Here is a 20,179-nt window from a genome sequence, read left to right on the forward strand (position 1 = left end):
CAGAGTCGTTCCATTCCATGTGAGCTAGGCTGACGGGGCGCTCGCGCCAAATGGTGAAGAAGCGGCTGCAGCAGCAGGCTCGGGCGCAGGGCCCCAGCAGGTCCCACAGCCCGGGACTTTTCTGCCCCGCCCACACCCCCGCCCCGTGAAGACCCCGCCCCCGCGGCGGCCCGAGGGGCGGGCCGCGCCGCCACGTGCTCGGACGTAGAGACTCGCTCGCCCGCCCGCCGCCCGCCCACTGGGCAGAGCGCGCGGCAGAGCACCGGCCCTGGGGCGCCACTCTCAGCCGGGCGGCGGCAGGCATGGCCTCGGCAGCGGCGGCGGTGGCCCGTGGAGCGGGTGCAAGGGCGGCTGCTGCCCTGCGGGGCGGCTGCGGGACCGCGGCCCGGCGGCGGTCGCGAGCGAGCCTCGCTCGGCCCTTATGCACAGCACCTGGGACCGCCCCGGACATGAAGCTCTACCTGTGGGAGCGCTACCGGGAGGCAAAGAGAAGCACGGAAGGTGAGGCGGCGCCCTCCACCCTGAGCCCCCAGTACTTGGGGGGCCCCCCTCCTCGCTGTGCTGGGGCGTCAGGTCCGGCCCCATGCGGTCAGCGGGGAAGCCTGCACCCCCAGACCCGCGGCGGTCCTCTGCTGACCTTTAGAGCTCCCCCCACCCCCTCTGCATCGTGACCCTCGGTCGTTTCCAACCCCAACCGCGGGCGACATAGCCTCTGCAGTGCAATTCCGGGTAACGCGGAAAAATGCTTCTCCAGAAACTTTACAACTCTTGCCTTTCTCCTGTTGGAAAAGCCGTTTTATCAATTTTTGGGGGTTTTAGCTAGAAATCTGCATCGGAAGCGCTTTCGGGGTGTCCAGGGGGTGCCACAGACAAACTTGAAAGACAGTCACCCCCACGCCCCGTTAGGTACTGGTATTACTAAACAATAATGATAGTAACAGCCGGAGTCCGGCAGGCGGCGGATTTACCCTGGCTTTTGGATGCTGGGCAGGTGGCAGTACTCGGAAGCTGATTTGTTTTCCTTCTTTGTTTCAGGGGATAGGGTAGGATTTGCTGTGCTTGAAATAGGAGAAGGCCAGGTTGGGAGTGTTCTGAGTTATCTACTAACCTCAGCGACAAGGGGGTTCCAGGGAATGACCACTTTGTAGCCAGATGAACGTAAAATCAGCTTGGTGTGGTTGTTGGTAAGGTAAGGGGGAGGGATGGAAAGAGGACCCAGTACAGACTAATGTCAGACACATAAATTGCTCCCTTAATTCTTCCTTATATTTATGAACGAGGTGCCACATCTCCATCCATAGATGAGAGAGGTCAGACTCGAATTTAAGGATCCTGGCCAAGGTCACACCTTGACCCCTGGTCTGTCTCAGCCCCCAACCCATTGTCCTCTTTGCTTCACTGCTTTGCAGTAGCAGCTGACCATTTGGGAACTGGTGTAAAGGGCCAGTGACAATCCGTTGGTGCTGCTTCTTTCAGGGAAGATTCAGAAAAGCAATCTTTATACTGAATTTTTTGGGGAAGGGGGAGAGGAGGTGGCATAGAGAGAGAGGGAGAGAATATTTTGTGAAATCACATTTTCCATCTTTTGGCTGGAAGTCATGTTTTTTGTTCTTTTGCTTTGTTTTTTGTTTTGCCATGTCCTCGGCCTGTGGAAGTTCCCTGGCCAGGGATTAGACATGCGCTGCTACAGTTGCAGCATTGGATCCTTAACCTCCTGAACCACAAGAAACTGGCCAGAAGTCATGTTCATGAGCACACGAGGCTTATTTTCACCAGCTGGGATAATTTTCTGAGGGAACTCAAATGTGGCTCGCGATGCAGAATTCTATGAAATAGGGCTTGTTTTAGTTTTCCTTTGCTCAGTGTTTGGTGTTGCATTGGTTTTTGAGGTGGTGTGTGGTGGCAAGAAGACTGCTTTGGAGACCTTGCGAGTTGCAGGTCTTAGGTGAAAGAAATGAAAGGTCATGTAGCCCAGCTTTGCGGCAGGCAAGGCTTTAAATTGAAATTTTAAATTGAGATAATTTTATTTCATGCACTTGGAAGAATTAATACAGGGATCCAACATCATCTTTAACCAGTTTTTAGGTGTTGCATGTACTGTATCAATAGCGCTTTCATTTTTATTGCTGAATAGTATTCTGGGCTGCATATGTATCACAGTTAAACAGCTGGTTTAAGCATTGTGAACTGTTCAGTCATGCTTCACTCATCAAACAACATCTGGGTTGTTCCCAGTTTTTGACGATTACAAATAAAGCTGCTATAAACATTTGTGTACAGGTTTTTGTGGGAAGATAGTGTTTTCGTTTCTCTAAATGCCATTGCTTTGGTTGATTGGCAATTGTGTGTTTAGTTTTATAAGACGAGATAGGCAAAATTTTTGCCATTCCAGTTTTATGGATAAGGTTTGCTGCTGCAGGTTGTGGGCCTCTGGGCACATCACGAAGCTCCAGTTTCCTCATCGGTCAAATGGGGATGGTTGTGGCGGGGAATGAGAGAATCCATCCATCGAAGGTGTTTAGAACAGAGCCTGGCGAATGAGACAGCCGAAGGGTTGGGTGATGAAGATCAGCTTCTGGCCAAAATTGGGCTGTGGTGTCAGGTAATCCCAAGGTGGTTTTGGAGTAGGACAGCTCAGGGGAGAAATTTGAGACTTGGTAGCTCTGTGACCTTGATGGCAAGTTCCTTTTCTCTGACCTCAGCTTTCTTAACTGTAATGGGGAGATCAGGTGAGGCTTTTTAATGTGGGCTTGGCACCCAGCAGATGCTCAGGAGATAGTAGCTCCTGTGGTTATTAAATAACCCGTCTTAGACACACTTAGTAAGCAGTGGAGGTGGGTTAGTTAGCGTTAGGGTCCTGGTCTCCTTTAGCTTAGGGCAGTGCCCTATTATGTGGCCTTGAAAAAGCCACCAGGTCTCTGGAGGCTTCTTTCTGTAGAGTGAGGCCACTGGGCGAAGTAATGTGGGAGCCTTTTCGAGTGTTGCCAGTCTGTGACTCAGCATTCAGGGTGCCCCTATCCGGTCCCCACGCCCCCAGCACATCCCTGCTCAGTCCCTGTCTCACCCTGAGAACACCGCTTTCTTTCTTCACCCCGTCTGCACCACCTCCACCCTCCTGAAGCTAAAGTCTTTATACGGGCCCGACTTGCATTCATTCACCAAGCATTTCTGAAGCACCCAACAGAGGGTTTAAAGTTGATTGACAGATGGACCTATAAGAGGGGAGGGGCCCACAGTGGCCCAGCACCTGCCCTGGCCAAGAGAGGAACCCGGACCCTTACTGCACAGATGGCGAGGCTGGCAAACAGATAAGTGAAGGTCCAGCTTGGGGAAGATAAATGATGGCCCCAGGGATGCTGACAGCAGAGCAGATAACTGCTCCCGGGTGTAGGGGATGCAGGAAAGGCTCTGGGCTGACACTCAGTAGTAGGAGTGAGAGTGCAGAAGAAATACTAGCATTTGAACAAAAGCATATAGTTTTTTGGTGGGATTTTTTTAGTTTATTTCTTTGTTTTTAGTTTACAAGAGGACAAAAGAATTTCGTTTTCACCCTTCCTGGTTATTGCTTTCTGGTGTTTCATTACTTGCCTTAAGCCAAACAATCGGTTCAGGTGTCTTGTCTTTGAAGAGGCTCCCAGAATGAAGCCTGCTCAGCAGGAGCAGATTTTTATTCTTTTTTACCTTTTCTTTACCACCCTCCTTTTATAAAAAAAAAAAAATTAATGTTTGAAAAATAATTTGTATTTTTTAGATCAGTTTTAGATTTACAGGAAAGTTGCGTGTTTCCATAAACCCCATATGCAGTTTTTCGTATTATTAACCTTTCCTGTGACTTTGGGACTGTGATATGTGATTTATAATAAGTAATGGCACCGAGCTCCCCAAACCCTTGGAATTTCCTAAGTGTGGAGATGGAGAAAGGTATATTTTTGTTATGTGAATTAAGTGACTTTTGGAATAACCTTAGACGACCCGGGGGAGAGAGGCCTGGTTGCCGGGGGGGACCCAGTCTTGGGATTAGAGAGTTTTAGCACTTGTGTTTTCTCACCCCCACACCTCCGGAAGAGGAGAGGGGGTAGAGGTTGAATCCATCACCAGGGGCCAATGATTTGATCTTAGCCTGTGTAGTGGAGACTCTGTAGATGCCTCCATAAAAACTTGTAAGGATGGGTGCCCAGAACTGCCTGGTGTGTGAACACCTGTGATTCACCCAGAGAGGACTGGCAACTCCTCCTTTATCGTAGGCATCTCTTCCACTTGGCTGGTCCTGAATTGTATCCTTTTAGAGTAAGCCGGTGATCTAGAAGGTAAAATGTGTCCCCGAGTTCTGTGAGCCGCTCTAGTAAATTAATTGAAGCTGCGACCTGCACCTAGTCTGCCAGAGGCACAGGCGACCACCTGGACTTGAAGTTGGGCAGGGGGCGGTCTTGCCCGGCTGAGCCCTTTGCCTGTTGGATGGGACTTGTGTTGGAGGACACTCTGCTATGGCCTGGAGAAAAAAATGGCATTGAAATAGGGTGCATTTGTTACAGTCAAGCAATATTGATACATTGTCAGTAGGTATCAGTATTAACCAGAGTCCATATTTAATTCAGAATTCCTTAGTTCTTAACCTAGTATTCATTTCTGCTCCAAGAGCCCATCCAGAAGAGCACACTGCATTTGGTTGTTATGGCTCCTTGGGCTCCTCGTGGTCGTGACAGTGTCTCAGAGTCTCCCTGTTTTGATGACCTTGATAGTTTTGAGGAGTACAGGTCGCATTCTTTGTAGAATGTTCTGCACATGGAATTTTCTCCTTTTTTTTTTTAACTTGAGATTTCTGGCTGTGTAATATTTCTGGCTGTGTAATATTCATGTATCCCGGCAATATTCGGAGACCCTTTTTGATGGATTTGACTTGGGGAAAGGGAGGTTCCCGTCTCTGGTGAGTAGAGGCCAGGGCTGCTGCTGTGTACAGTATGTTGCCCCTCCCCAGCCAAGAATAGTCCAGCTCCAGATGCCAAGACCGAGACAGCTGGTCATAAAACGGTAGAAGTCTAAGAAATCATTGTGGGGAGTTCCCGTCGTGGCGCAGTGGTTGACGAATCCGACTAGGAGCCATGAGGTTGCGGGTACGGCCCCTGCCCTTGCTCAGTGGGTTAACCATCCGGCGTTGCCGTGAGCTGTGGTGTAGGTTGCAGACGTGGCTCGGATCCCGCGTTGCTGTGGCTCTGGCATAGGCCAGTGGCTACAGCTCTGATTCAACCCCTAGCCTGGGAACCTCCATATGCCGCGGGAGCGGCCCAAGAAATAGCAACAACAACAAAGACAAAAGACAAAAAAAAAAAAGAAATCATTGTGGGATTCTAATTTAAAGGGATGGACACATTGGCGTGGCTATTTTCTGTTAGGTTCTATGTCCTGTGCATCTTCTTTGAACTTAATCCCTGGCTGTTACTGTGTGCTCGTTGGGTAATTATCCTCTCCTGTTACATATGAAAGGCTCATTCCTGTTCTATCTCTCTTAAGTTCTTTTTTTTTTTTTTCTTTCTACAGCTGCACATGCAGCATTTGGAAGTTCCTAGGTTTGAACTGGAGCTGCAGCTGGGATCTACACCACAGACACTGCAACACTGAATCAGAGCCACATCTGCAACCCATCCTGTTCTTTCAAGAGGAGTTGCTCCAGCCAACCCTTCGGATCCATTTGGATAGCCTGGTGGATTTTTCTCCCCTTCAGAGGTCATCTCAGAGCCTGGTCTTTTTAGAACATTTGGCTCCTTGGCTGGGGCTCCTTGGCTTGGCTGGGGTGTATTAAATTGTGGAAAGAAGTATGGGGATTAGTGTAAAGTGTGAGGAGAAGCCTTTACAGAATGTTAAGGATTTATTCAAAATTGCTGTTTAGTGAGGACTGTGTGTAGCATAATAAGGTAAGCTTAGCATGCATAGAATAAGCATAAAATGCAAGCCCTTCCCTCAAGGTTAAGGAGATACCTATAAGATGATTTAAAATCTGACCAGTGTTTCTCAGACTGTGTTCCACCACCTTCTGAGAGATATGGTTAAAGAAATGTGGAAAATAGAGGAGTCCACGCTATGGCACAGTGAGTTAAAAACTCGACTGCAGTGACTCGGTCGCTGCAGAGGTGCGGGTTTAATCCCCAGCCCCGTGCAGTGTGCTGATCCCTAGATCTGGTTTTGCTGCTGCTGCTGTAGCGTAGGTTGCAACTGTGGCTCGGATTCAAACCCTGGCCCGGGAACTTCCATATACTGAGGATGCAGCCATAAATGAAGAAAAAAAAAAAAAGAAGAAGAAGAAATGTGGACGATGTGTTCTAAGAAGCTGCTTTGCAGATAAACTTATCAGAACCTTTAAAATACTTGACGCTGCAACAGGAGGATGGAAGTATATAGTTCCTTGCAAGTAAATTTGACCGTGGAGCCCCTTTTTTGAGGTAATTATTTCAAAGTAGAGGTTCTAAAGAAAACTTCAGGACGTTCTAATAATATGTACAACAAGATGTTAATGATGCCCGAATCCTTAATCGTGTAATCAGAAATACGCCTTTTCTACGAGGTAGAATAACAGGGACCCTTTGAGAATCTGGAGAAAGCTATGTATTGTTTTTAGAAGAATCTACACATTTGCCCTATTACACATAACACAAACGCGTGCGCGCACAGACACGAACGATTTTGTGTGTAATTCCAGGGGGTTTCTAAAGCATCTGGCGCATCCAGTGAACCCGGTGCCCACTTATCTCCTGTGTTAGCCTTTAAGAGAGTGTGAAGGGCTGACCTGGGATGGGATGCGTATGGAGGTACAACTCAGCAGGAGGACTGTTTTCGAGAGTAAAATGTGCATATGCCATCTAGAAGTTGGCCTGGGAAAATGACATGTTTGGGGCATGACACGGTTGAGTTTTTCTGAAACTGTCGCGGAGGTGGTAGGGTGACTACCCTACCAGTAGGTAGTGAGGGGTTGAAGTCTAGAATTTTTCCCTCTTTCACTAGGGTGTACTGGGTAGCATAAACAGGAAGTGAAGGGAGATTGGAATATAAAAGAAGATGATGCAGTTCCCATGCTGGTGCAGTGTTAACCAACTTGACTAGCATCCATGAGGATGCGGGCTCCATCCCTGGCCTCGCTTAGTGGATTAAGGATCTGGCATTGCTGTGAGCTGCAGTGTAGGTCACAAACGAGGCTCTGATCCCACGTTGGTGTGGCTGTGTAGGCTGGCAGCTGTAGCTCCGATTCAACCCCTAGCCTGGGAACTTCCACATGCCACAGATGCAGCCCTAAACAAAAAGTTAAAAATAAAAAAAAGAGAGATGAAAAGATAATTGGTTGCCAGATTTTGAAGGTAAGTAGAATTAATTTTTTTTTTTTCAGTAGGTCTCAAACTCATCACATCAGAATTGCCTGGGAGCTTGTTTAAAAATGAAGGTTTCTAGGAGTTCCCGTCATGGTGCAGTGGTTAATGAATCCGACTGGGAACCATGAGGTTGCGGGTTCGATCCCTGGCCTTGCTCAGTGGGTTAAGGATCCGGCGTTGCTGTGAGCTGTGGTGTAAGTCGCAGATGCGGCTTGGATTCCAAGTTGCTGTGGCTCTGGTGTAGACTGGCGGCTACAGCTCCGATTTGACCCCTAGCCTGGGAACCTCCATATGCCGCGGGAGCGGCCCTAGAAAAGGCAAAAAGACAAAAAAAAAAAGATTTCTAGGCCCTAGCCCTGGAGATTCTGCTCCATAAGGCATGGAGCCAGGGCCTAGGAATCTGTATTCTTACACGCCTAATTTGGAAACCAGTCCTTAATTGAGCTTTTGAAGGCATAGGGAAACACAGACGTGCTCTGCATCTTAAAGTTCTTTTGGATTTTGGCTATTTGCAGTTTGGTAGACTAGAGAGATAGCCTCAAAACATTTTTGTACAGGATACATGCGGATGAAAAATAAGAACATCATTTGCATGTATAGCTGAGCTCTGAGAAGCTGGAGTGAAATCACAGGAACTGAGACTGAAAACTGGCGAGCAGCCCTGAAGGTGTTAGGTTCTAGGGAGCATTTGTTGGGTTTGATTGGCTCTGCGTTTTCTCTCCCCCCCCCCTTCTCTCTCCCTCCTTCTCCTCCTCCCTCTCTCCCACCTCTCCCCCCCCCTCCCTCCCTCTCCATCTCCTCCTCCCTCCCTCCTTCCTCTCCCTCCCTCCCTCCCTCCCTTTCTCTCTCCTAGAAGATCCTGTAAATCAGGGACCCACAAAGGGCTGCCTTCCCTGCAGACAGTAGGGAAATTTGTCATTCTTGATCTCTGCTCTAGATGTTTTCCCCTGTGGCTGGCGGTGTTGCAGAGGTTTCCTCATGACCTTATAATCATAGGCTAGTCCTCACATGGGTTTGGGTTTGAATTTATTCTGTTCGTGTGGTGTGTTTGTGCAATTTTAAGATGAGAAACTAACTAAAAGGGGTCCCAGGCTGGGAGCGTTCTGGGATTCCCCATAGAAGCCAATGGCAGCACTTCCTGGATGATGAGTAGACCTTCAGCTCAGGCTGGAAGGCTGAAAGGGAGATCAGAGAAATTGGTAACCCTGTGAGTAAATCTAACCACATATTAACAACAGAAGTCAGTCCCAAAGAAAGCAGGGGAGGAAGTAAAAGAAACTGGGAAAAAGCAGGAAATACCATAAAAGGTGACGGTGGAAGTAATTCCAAATAGATCAGTGATTGTGATAAACTCAGATGAAAAGAGCATCAGTTCAGATATAAGAAGCCTAGTCTAGCTAGATGCTGTTTATAAGAGAAGCGCCCCAAAACAAAGACGTAGAAGAGGTTGAAGTTAATAAAATGGGAGGAGACATCTTGGGCAAATGCTGGCCAAGGAAAACCAGCAGGTAGAAGATCAGACGATTGCTGAAATGGCATTGAAAGGACAGAATGTTTACCATGGGAAGAGGTGCGAATTAAAGGTCATGGACCAAATCTAACCTCTTGTTTTCTTTTGTTAGGTTTTATGGTAACACAGCCACACCCTTTCGCACCCATTTGTTTCCATATTTTCTTTTAGCTTTTTTTTTTTTTTTTTTGGCTATGCCAGCCATTTGTGGAAGTTCCTGGGCCAGGGATTGAATTGGTGCCATCGCAGTGACCTGAGCCACGGCATTGGCAACGCCGGGTCTTTAACCTCCTGAGCTACCAAGGAATTCTGTATCCTTTTTTTTTTGGCTCCTTGTGTGCTGTGATGCCATGGTTGAGCAGGTACAGCAGACTGTGTGGCCTGCACAGCCCATAATATTTACTAACTGGTCCCTCATAGACAGTGCATGTTGATTCCTGAACTAAAACTATGCTGCTGCTGCTTTTTTTTATAACTAGATTTTTACTTCATTTTTTTATTCTAAATATTATAGAATTTAGCAGTTGACATGTAAATAATAATCTTTGAAGGGAGGGAAGATAGAACTGGAAGAGATTGTAGAGAGCATCTAATCCATTCCCAGATTTTGTGACTTGGGATCCTTTTTTTTGCTTTTTAGGGCAGCCCTTGCGGCACATGGAAGTTCCCAGGTTAGGGGTTGAATCAGAGCTACAGCTGCCTGTCCTACGCCACAGCCACAGCAACACAGGATCTGAGCCACATCTTCAACCTATACCACAGCTCACGGCAACGCTGAATCCTTAACCCACTGAGCAAGGCAACCCACTTGAACTGGGTCCTCATGGATACTAGTTGGGTTCGTTACCGCTGAACTCCCAAAGCGATGCTTCTATACCAACATGAATGAGTCTCACAAACAATACTGAGCGAGTTGGAGACATGTACCAGTTATAAAAGATTTGAAAACACATAAGTGATTCTCTAGATCACTTGAAGAGACACACATATGTGTGGTCAGAGTCCACAGAAATGTGGGCGGAATGATAAACACCCAGACTGGGGTGCTGGCTCCCTCCTTGTCAGGAGAATGCAGGTGAGGGGTCAAGCATTATTAAGAGGTGGAGTTTCGGAGTTCCCATTGTGGCGCAGTGGTTAACGAATCCGACCAGGAACCATGAGGTTGCAGGTTCGGTCCCTGCCCTTGCTCAGTGGGTTAACGATCCGGCGTTGCCATGAGCTGTGGTGTAGGTTGCAGACGTGGCTCGGATCCCGCGTTGCTGTGGCTCTGGTGTAGGCCGGCGGCTATAGCTCCGATTCGACCCCTAGCCTGGGAACCTCCATATGCCGCGGGAGCGGCCCAAGAAATAGCAAAAAAAAAAAAAAAAAAAAAAGACAAGAGGTGGAGTTTCTAAGCTGTGTGGTGGGGAGTGGGTGGTGTTTGTATTATTTTTATACCTTTTTGTGCATCTTAGAAAAATAGCATGACGCATTCATTAGAGAATGAGCTTTTGTTTAGGTGTGTGATATTGATGATCCCGTGGCCACAGGAAAAAAATAGCAAAGAACTTAAGGGAGAAACATGCCACATAGTAATTTTCACATTTTCATGTAGGAAAGGAGTTTCTAAAATAGGAGAGACCCAGAGGGGCTGCTCGAGGTCGTGGAGTCCAGTCCTCTGCTCTCCCTTTTCCAGAGCCCTCGCTAGTGGCCACCTGGCATCTCCCGGTGTTTGCCATGTGATCACAAGGCTGCCAGTTCTTATTTCGGGTGGCCTGAGTCACGGCGAGTGTATAGTTCCAGTTCCCCTCCCATATGGTGGCAGCTCACATAGGAAGATGGCCGCGGTGTGTCATCACAGCCCCCCCCTCCGACGTCATTATTTTAGAAGCTCACCTTCACGTTCCCTCTGGGTTGTTGATGTCCCTCGTTGATACTGGGTCCTGGTTCACAGCGGAGGGAGGCTCCTCCAGGATCAGCATCCTTTCTTCTGTCAGACACCTCAGGAGTTCAGTGCTGGGTTAACATAGGGATTCCTATATTGACAAGACGTGTTTTAGAGGAAGGAAGAATGAAAACAAAAATGCTTCTCATAAACTTCCTTATAAATTCTCAAATGTGAAAAATGTTGAAACAAATGCATTTAGCCAGTTGAGGAAGCGTACTATTTCCGCCCACTTCCTCCTTCCTTCCTTCCTTCCGGACATGCCTGAGGCATGTAGAAGTTCCAGGGCAAGGGATCAAACCTGTGTCATAGCAGCGACCCAAAATGCTGCAGTGACAATGCCGGGTCCTCAACCCGCTGCGCCACAAGAGAACTACCCCTCCACCCCCCAGTGCTTCTTTGTGTGCCTGTCATGCATTAGCAAGTGCTTAGAAGAAAATGATAGTTTCTGTTTTCACCTTTTTTTAAAGTTAGATACTTCATGTTATGTCATTGGGATGGAGCAGAGGGAGGCTAGCTGATGATCAGGCTGGGTTCTGTAGGAAATGTTTGTCCTCGAGTGAGTTGGACCTTAACTTTGAGAAACTCACCTTTCTCAGTGTGCTGGGATTCGTGGAACTGTTTTATACTGAGTGAACTTATATATAAACTTTCCAAGTGAATTGGGATGTTTCTTCTCTCTTTGGAGCAGGAAAATCTGCTTGAAAAACGTAATTGATGTCAGAATATCAGAATGTTATTTGCATATCCATTTCTTAATAAGTTGTGTTTTTTTGTTTGTTTTGGCCTTGCCCATGGCACTTGGAAGTTCCCGGCCAGGGATGGAAGCTGAATCACAGCAGTGACAATGCCAGGTCCTTAGCCACTAAGCCACCAGGGAACTCCTTGACAAGTAGTTTTTGAGCACGATTTATGTGCCGGTTACTTTAGCTATGATAGAGAACAAACAGGAATAGCTTGGGTAGCAATTTTCAAACTTCTTGCTCTCAGAAGTCTTTTACACACTTAAAATTAACAAGGTACCAAAGTTTTTGTTTATGTAGGTTATACCGATAGTACTGACTCTATTAGAAATCAAAGCTGAGAGGTTTTTGTTTGTTTGTTTTGCCACACCCATAGCACATGGAAGTTCCTGGGCTGGGGATCAAACCCACGCCACAACAGTGACGTGAGCCACTGAATTGACAGTGCCAGATCCTTAACCCATTGCTCCACAAGAGAGATTTTAAAAATATGCATTTATTGATTAAAAAAACAGCAGGAGTTCCTTTTGTAATTCAGTGGGTTCAGGACCCAAGGTCTCTGTGAGGAGGTGGGTTTGATCCCTGGCCTCAATCAGTGGGTTAAGGATCCAGTGTTGCTGTTGCTGTGGTGTAGACCTGCAGCTGCAGCTCTCATTCGACCCCTAGCCTGGGAACTTCCATATACTGCAGGTTCGGCCCTAAAAAGAAAGAGAAAAAGAACAGCAATAAATCTTTTAACTGTTAACATAAATGACATTTTTTTTTTTAATGAAAAGTGACTTTTCCAAAAACAAACCAGAAGAATGTCATGGTTTCACATTTTATTTTATTTTTTTAGGGGTTCCCCAGTTGCCAGGCTAGGGGTTGAATCGGAGCTATAGCTACCGGCCTACACCACAGCCGCAGCCATGTGGGATCTTAGCTGCATCTTCGACCTACACCACAGCTCATGGCAACGCCAGATCCCCAGCCCACTGAGCAGGGCCAGGGATGGAACCCATGTCTTCAGGGATCCTGGTTGGGTTCATTACCGCTGAGCCACAACAGAAACTCCACGGTTCCGCATTTTTACAAAAATATGTAATGTCTGGGCTGATAGAGGACAGCTGGATCCTCAGATCTGATTCTCTATTCGTATGTTGCAGTATCAGACCTTATGTAGCCTCTGGAAAGCTCCACTCTATGTCGGTGAGAGAACAAGAGTAAAAGAGGCAGATAATCTCCTTATGAAATTCTCATCACTCCTGTCAGGAAGTACCACGCATTCAGTGACTTAAAAGAACACAGAGTTATTATCTTGTAGTTCCGGAGGTCAGCAGTCTGAGATGGGGCTCACTGGGCTAAAATCAAGGTGTTGCCAGGACTGTGTGCCTTTCTGGAAGCTCCAGTGGAGAAGGTTTCCTGGCTGTTTCCAGTTTCTAGAGGCTTTCCACTTTCTTTGGTTTATGGTTCCTTCTTGTTTCAAAGTCAGCAATGGCCGGTCGGTCTTGCTCACCTCGCATCAACCTGACACGGCGACTTCTGCCTTCCACTTCCACTTTGGACCCTGGGCCCAAGTGGGTAATACTGGATGCTCCTTTTCTTTCTTTCTTTTTTTTTGGCTGTTTTAGGGCGGAATCCACGGCATATGGAGGTTCTCAGGCTAGGGATCAAATTGGAGCTACAGCTGCCGGCCTACACCACAGCCACAGCAAGATGGGATCCGAGCCGCGTTTGCGACCCACACCACAGCTCATGGCAACACCAGATCCTTAATCCACTGATCGAGGCCAGGGATTGAACCCGCATCCTCATGGATACTAGTTGGGTTCACCGGCCGCTGAGCCATGATGGGAACTCCTGGGTGCTCTTTATTTTACAAGTTACCTGATAAATAGCCCTACTTCCATCTGCAACCGTAATCCCCCTGCCATGTAGGGGACCTATCACAGCTTCCAGGGGTTCAGATGTGGATGTCTTTGAGATCCATTATTCTGTTTACCACACTTTGTTATTATTGTAAAAAAGAGTTTTCATCTCAGAGTATGTGTGTGGGGCTCCCCAGACGGTGCTAATCTAGGAAGAATATTCATTGAATAGATAAGTAAAGGAGAAGGGATGGACATTTATGAAGCACCTACTGTGTGCTAAGTACTCTGCCAGGACTTTGACTTCGATTTTATTGTCACCTGTGCAACCTTGGATCATTTGCTTAACGTTTCAGCCTTATTTTTTCATCTGCAAATTGGGGCTAGCAGTGTTTTTCTCACGGAGCTCACATGGTGTTCGTTGAGATAACGAATGAGAAGTGCCCAGTCCGTGGCATATGGAAAGCACGGATACTTACCCTTTTCTGTTTCCTCTAATCTTTGATGAAAAGTTCCTGAGGGTTTGCCAAGTATTTGATTTTTTTTTTTTTTTTTTTTGGCCAACTTGGGGCATATGGAGTTCCCAGGCCAGGGTCAATCCAAGCCGCAGTCGTGACCTAAGCCGCAGCTATGGCAATGCCAGATTTTTAACCCACTGAGGTGCAGGTTTGAGATGCCATACCTGCATCTCAGCACTCCCAAGACCCCACCAATCCCATTGTGCCACAGTGGGAGCTCCTGGTCTTTTGATATGACTAAATTCTCTAAGAGTCTCCCTTGAAACAAATGCACTTTTCTTTTGAGCAATTGTTTGTTTTTTTATTAAATGACTGAAGATTAGGTTGTCATTAAACCGTTGCTGTATATAATTTTATTTCAAGGGCAGTTGCAGATAATTTTATGTTTGGAACTTTAGGAAGCAGGATGGATTTCTGTGGAGTGGTCAGAATTACAGATAGTATTGCAAAGTAATAAGATATAATTTTAACTTCTGGTAGGAGTAGTATAAATGTCATATGTATTATTAATTATTCCGATGACTAATTCCGTTTGTCTTGGATTGCTTTCCCCTGGGTATGGTGCAAAATATCTAAAGTCGCAGAAAAATGAAAGCTGCTTTTTAGATGAATAGATGCAATAAAATGACTTCTGAATTGCTTCCTCCCTCCCCCAGGCACGCTCAGTCCTGAGTTAAGTTCCCGTGTGTCCTGAGTTAAGTTTCCGTGTCTCCACCAGTCAGGGTGACATTTCTTGGTCTCTCTCACTGCCTGTGATGTTGCTCCCTACGGAGCCTATGCTTCATTATTTCTTTTTTTTATGATCCCTGCACGATGCCCGGTACAGCGTCTGTCACATAGTGGGTTGTGCGGTAAGTGCTTATTGAGAAAATTCCTGAGGGCTTAGTAGCTGGAAAACCAGTTTACAAACATAGTACATGCTATATGATCCCTCTTATATAAAATTCTAGAAAATGCAAACAGATCTGACGAAAAGAACAGCAGTTGCCTGGGGATGGGCAGGGATGGTGGGATGGAGGCAGGGCTGGGATTCAGGGAGGTGTGAGAGAAATGTTTGGGGATGTCCCCGACGATCATCCTCTGTGTGTTGATGAGGCTTCGTAAGTGTGTAGGGATGTCCAGGCTCTCCAGTGTCTGCCGTGTGTGCAGCTTATTACGTATCATGAGTAGCCCAGTAGAGCGAGATGGTAAAGGCAAGAGATGGAGGAAGGACTCTGCTTTAGCCTGACTTGAGGCAGTCACCCACGCTGCAGGTGGGATCCTAGAAGCGGTCCAGCACAAGGCAAGTGTCCCCTCTGAACACTTGTGGCCGGAGGAGTGGGGCAGTGTCTGGGAAGAGCCCAGAATGTGTGTGTTTAGAGGTGGATGGGGAAGGGCCGTTTCTGATGGAAGGGTTGGGGTGTGCTGGGCAGGTAACCTCATAGATGTTCGGCTTTCATCTTGGCATCTTTTATCCGGCTGTTGCAGAAGCGAAAGTGATGAACAACTACTGGATAAAACAGTTTGAGGCTAAAAAGAGTTGCTTTTAAATCTCTAGGAGTTCCCCATCATGGCACAACGGAAACAAATCCGACTAAGAGCTATGAGTTTGAGGTTTCGACCCCTAGCCTCACTCAGTGGGTTAAGGATCCGGCGTTGCCGTGAGCTGTGGTGTATGTAGGTCGCAGACGTGGCTCAGATCCCCCGTTGCTGTGGCTGTGGGGTAGGCTGGAGGCTATAGCTCCGATTAGACCCCTAGCCTGGGAACCTCCATATGCCATGGATGTGGCCCTAGAAAGCAGAAAACCCCCAAACAAACAAACAAAACCCTCTAAGGTCTAATCGTAGCATGTTCTTATGAATTTTCTGATTCCCAAGTCACCCTCAATTTTATTTTCCTGACTGTAACTAATTATCAGCAGAAAGGAAATTAGTGGACACAACCATATCAAATAACATTTGTTGACATAAAACAATATTCTAAAGATAGCTGTGAAACTTGTGTTATGAACACATTGTTCCCTCATGTATCAGTTGCACCAGAACAAATTCACATTTTTCAGAGAATGAAATTCTCAGTAACAGAACTAACTGGCCTTTGTCCAAGTCTCACTTGACAGAAGGAGGTTGTGGTGTCAGATTTGCTAAGAAAAAATCACCTGTGGTGGAAGTGGTGTCTTTTTCTTGTTAATTGGCTATTACAGCTAAGAGGTTTAAGGGTTTAGCATTTGGATATGGAACCTTGAGTTCACTTGTGGAAATGGTGCACAGATGTTAAATACTGCTTCATTTAGAAACAAGAAGTTGAAGAGTTCCCTGGTGGTCTAGTGGTCAGGATTTGGTGCTTTCACCCCGTGGCCTGGATTTGATCCCTAGTATGGGAACTGAGATTCAACATCAAGCCACTATCAAAAAAAAAAAGAGAAAGAAACAAGAAGTCCTTATACTTTTTTTCAATGTGTTTTTAGTTTATATGTATACTTAAAAAAAAATTTGAAACCTTGTTGTTTTCAGTCTGTATATGAACTTGAAAAAGAGACTTTGGGAGTTCTCTTATAACACTGGGTTAAAGATCCTGCATGGTCACTGCAGCAGCTTGGGTCACTGCTGTGGCATGGATTCAATCCCTGGCCTGGCCTGGGAACTTTCTACATGTTGCAAAACGCGCACCCCCCCCCCCCCCAAGCCATCTTAAGTAAATATGAACTAATTCATAAATATTTTGAATATTTATGAATAAAGATTTGGTCAAATTAGGGAAAATAAATATAAAATTTGCTATTTTGTTGATGGAAAAAACATGTTGCAAGCAAAGAAATATGACCCTAAGCTGGTAATCTTTTTTTTTTTTTTTGTCTTTTGTCTTTGTTGTTGTTGTTGTTATTGTTGTTGTTGTTGCTATTTCTTGGGCCGCTCCCGCGGCATATGGAGGTTCCCAGGCTAGGGGTTGAATCGGAGCTGTAGCCACCGGCCTACGCCAGAGCCACAGCAACGCAGAATCCGAGCCGCGTCTGCAGCCTACACCACAGCTCAAGGCAACGCCGGATCGTTAACCCACTGAGCAAGGGCAGGGACCGAACCCGCAACCTCATGGTTCCTAGTCGGATTCGTTAACCACTGCGCCACGGTGGGAACTCCTAAGCTGGTAATCTTGTCTCATCTTTGTTTTCCTCCTGTAAAGTGGGGATGGTAACTAGTGTCTCATGTTAAGCGGGGGTCCATGCGTGTTGCTTCGTGGGGTGCCTGGCACATCCAGATGCACATAATTATTAGCTACTAGGATAACTTGCTGGTCCATTGACTTTTGGGAAGATTCAAAGAAAGCTTTGTGTCAGTACAGGCATCCCTCCATCCCCAGGGGATTGGCTCCGGGACCCCAAGGAACCAAAATCAAGGAACCAAAATCTCACGGATGCTTGAGTCCCTTATGTAAAATGGTGTAGTATTTGCATAGAGAAATCTAGAAGCACATCTTCCTATATACTTTAAACCATCTCTCAATTACTTATAATACTGAATAAATGTAAATGCTATGTAAATAGTTGTAAATATACTGCAAATGCTGTGTAAATAGTTGTAAATACAGTGTGAATACTATATAAGTAGTTGCTGATATGCGACACTTCAAGTTTTGCTTTTTGGAACTTTCTGGAAATGTTTTTTCTGTGTGAATATTTTCCATCTGCAGTTGGTTGAATTTGTGGATGTGGAAGTCAAGGATATAGAGAGCTGAGGACAAATGGGAAATGGAAGCTTTTCTTCTGTGTTTGGAAGCTCCAAAATTCTCTGGGAAAAGGGGTTCTTTTCCTGTTTATCTCCTCTTCCTTGTCTTCTTCAGGGACTGCATGTCTTTATATTGTCCCCCCGCCCCCTGCCCCAGGGGAACAGCTTGAATTCTAGGGCATATACCAAAGAGAAGAATCCTAATTAATTAAAGAAAAATGTCCCCTCTTTTTTTTTTGGTCTTTTTGCCTTTTAGGGCGGCACCCACGGCATATTGAGGTTCCCAGGCTAGGGGTTGAATCAGAGCTACAGCTGCTGGCCACAGCCACAGCAATGTGGGATCTTAGCTGCATCTTCGACCTACGCTACAGCTCATGGCAACGCTGGATCCCCAACCCACTGAGGGAGGCCAGGGATTGAACCCGTGTCTTCATGGATGCTAGTCGGGTTCACTAACTTCTGAACTCCTTTTCTTCTTTTTTTGTTTTGTTTTGTTTTGTGGTAAATTTCATCTTAATGTCTCTTGGGATTGCGTTTTTTTGTCTTACCGCAAAGTTGAACTGCAAAGATTTCAAGTGCATTTCAGCTTTTCTCTTTGAATATTTGTGAACATGTTTGGTGGTTCCTGGGTTCAGACGTCTGAGGTGTGTATGTTTGGGCCTCCGAATGGAGCATGTTTTCCTCCAGGTTTTGTTTTTTTAAGATCACTTGTTGGCTTCGACTGAAAAAAAAAAAAAACACACAGTGCAAAAGTTGAGAGTTACGTTTTATTTGGGGCAAAATGAGGGCTTAAGCCCGAGAGGCAGCCTCCTGAGAAACCGGCTCCGAGGAGGCTGGGGAGGTCAGGATGGATTTGCCTTGGAGGGCAGGTCACAGGGATGGAAGATTGCAGAACACCAGGTATCTCTAGTTAAGGGATGCAGCACGTCTCTGGGACGGTGCAAAGGTCTGGGCTCGCTGAAATCTTTGCTTCGATGTGCACCTCAGCTCTGCAGACCCGCGTCCCGTGTTTCATAGCCAGGGCTTCCTCTGGGCTCGCTGTTGGGAGTGGCTGCAGTCCGATGGCTGCTTGGTGGCAGGTATTCGTTTCCTGCCGGAGTTCTCTTAGGGCTCTGGCTCACCCCGGAGGTGGCTGCCCTTGCTGCTGTGACATCTTTTGTTTTGTTTGTATGTGGTAAAGGCCAAGGGGGAGGGCACACCGCCCTCGCATTTTCACAGAAGTGCCTCCGGTCTCCCGAGGGTTACTGCCAGGCATGAGGAGCAGACCTTGAAGGGTTTTAATGTTTTTCTAGATATGAGGAGAGGCAAGAATTGGGTTCATAAAATCTGGAAATACCTATCTGAAGACCTGTTCTGCCAGTTTTCCCAGAGCACAGAGTGCCTCCGTCCTGATCTCCACCCAGGAGGTGTCGCCCGTCGGCAGCGGCAGCGGCGTGTGATTTGATTCACGTGGAGGCAGTGGCAGGTGCCCATTTCCAGGTCACACAGGGCAGTGAAATCTTTGTATATAAATCTTTATCCCCATCTCTGAATATTCCTTAGCATACATTCCTAGAAGGAGAATTACTGGGTCAAAGGGGATGAATATTTTTAAAAGATGCTTGGTACTTATTGCCAACCAGCTTTCCAGAAAGCTTGAACTGATTTAAACTCTTAAGTGGAAAGAAGTGAGGCTGCCCGGTCCCAGCACCAATTCTGTGTTCTGTCATTAAAAATAGAAAGGGTAGAACCCCCAACCCCCAGAAAACACCACATACAAATAACAACAGGAGCAGCAGAAACACTATTGCAATCTCACCTGAGAAAAATGGCATCATCCTGTTGTTTCTTAGCCAAGGAACACATGCTTATTATAGAAAAAAATGTAACTGAAATAAAGACAGTAAAACCATTTGTAATCCTACCTTTCAGAGAGAGCTCCTCTTAACTGTCTAATTGTTTTAATTTGCTTTTTCTTTTTTAGGGCTGCACCTGTGGCATATGGAAGTTCCTGGGCTAAGTTCTGGCCACAGCAAAGCCAGATCCCCGACCCACTGTGCAAGGCCAGGGATTGAACCTGCATCCTTATGGATGCTTTGTTGGATCCCCGACCCACTGAGCCACAACAGGAACTCCTCAGTTATTTTTCAAAAAGCAAATTATGGAGTTCCCCTTGGGGCTCTGCAAGTTAAAAACCCGACACAGTGTCCATGAGGATGTGGGTTAAGGATCCGGCATTGCTGCGTACCTTGGTGTAGGTCACGAATGTGGCTTGGATCCCAAGTTGTGTTGCTGTTGCCGTAGGCCAGCAGCTGCTTTTCTGATTAAACCCCTCACCTGGAAACTTCTGTGTGCCACAGGTGCAGCCTTAAAAAGAAAAAAAAAAAAAAACACAAACTGGAGGAGTTCCCTTGTGGTGCAGTGGGTGAAGGATCTGGTATTGTCACTGCAGTGGCTTGGGTCACTGCTGTAGCATAGGCTGGACCCCTGGCCCCAAAACTGCTGCATGCCATGGGCGAGGCCAAAAAAAAAAAAAAATTTGGAATGATTGAATGTTTATGTTTATTAGCCATTTAATTTCCTTTCTTGTGAGATATAGCC

General features: G+C 46.5%; 1 protein-coding gene across 3 annotated transcripts in view; it reads left to right on the plus strand.

Moving 5' to 3' along the window:
* The first annotated feature begins 259 nt into the window (after positions 1-259).
* The window catches only part of NT5DC3 (5'-nucleotidase domain containing 3), an 83,022-nt gene continuing 63,102 nt past the window's right edge, over positions 260-20,179 (plus strand). The window contains exon 1 of one of the 3 annotated variants that reach the window (XM_047788157.1): positions 260-501. In XM_047788157.1, the coding sequence (XP_047644113.1) occupies positions 303-501 (199 nt within the window). In that variant the 5' untranslated portion in view covers positions 260-302. The remainder of the gene's footprint in view (positions 502-20,179) is intronic. The other 2 variants (XM_047788159.1, XM_047788158.1) reach the window with 2 other exon arrangements.

This window comes from Phacochoerus africanus, chromosome 7 (assembly GCF_016906955.1).
Source record: "Phacochoerus africanus isolate WHEZ1 chromosome 7, ROS_Pafr_v1, whole genome shotgun sequence".
In the NCBI taxonomy this organism is placed as follows: Eukaryota; Metazoa; Chordata; class Mammalia; order Artiodactyla; family Suidae; genus Phacochoerus; species Phacochoerus africanus.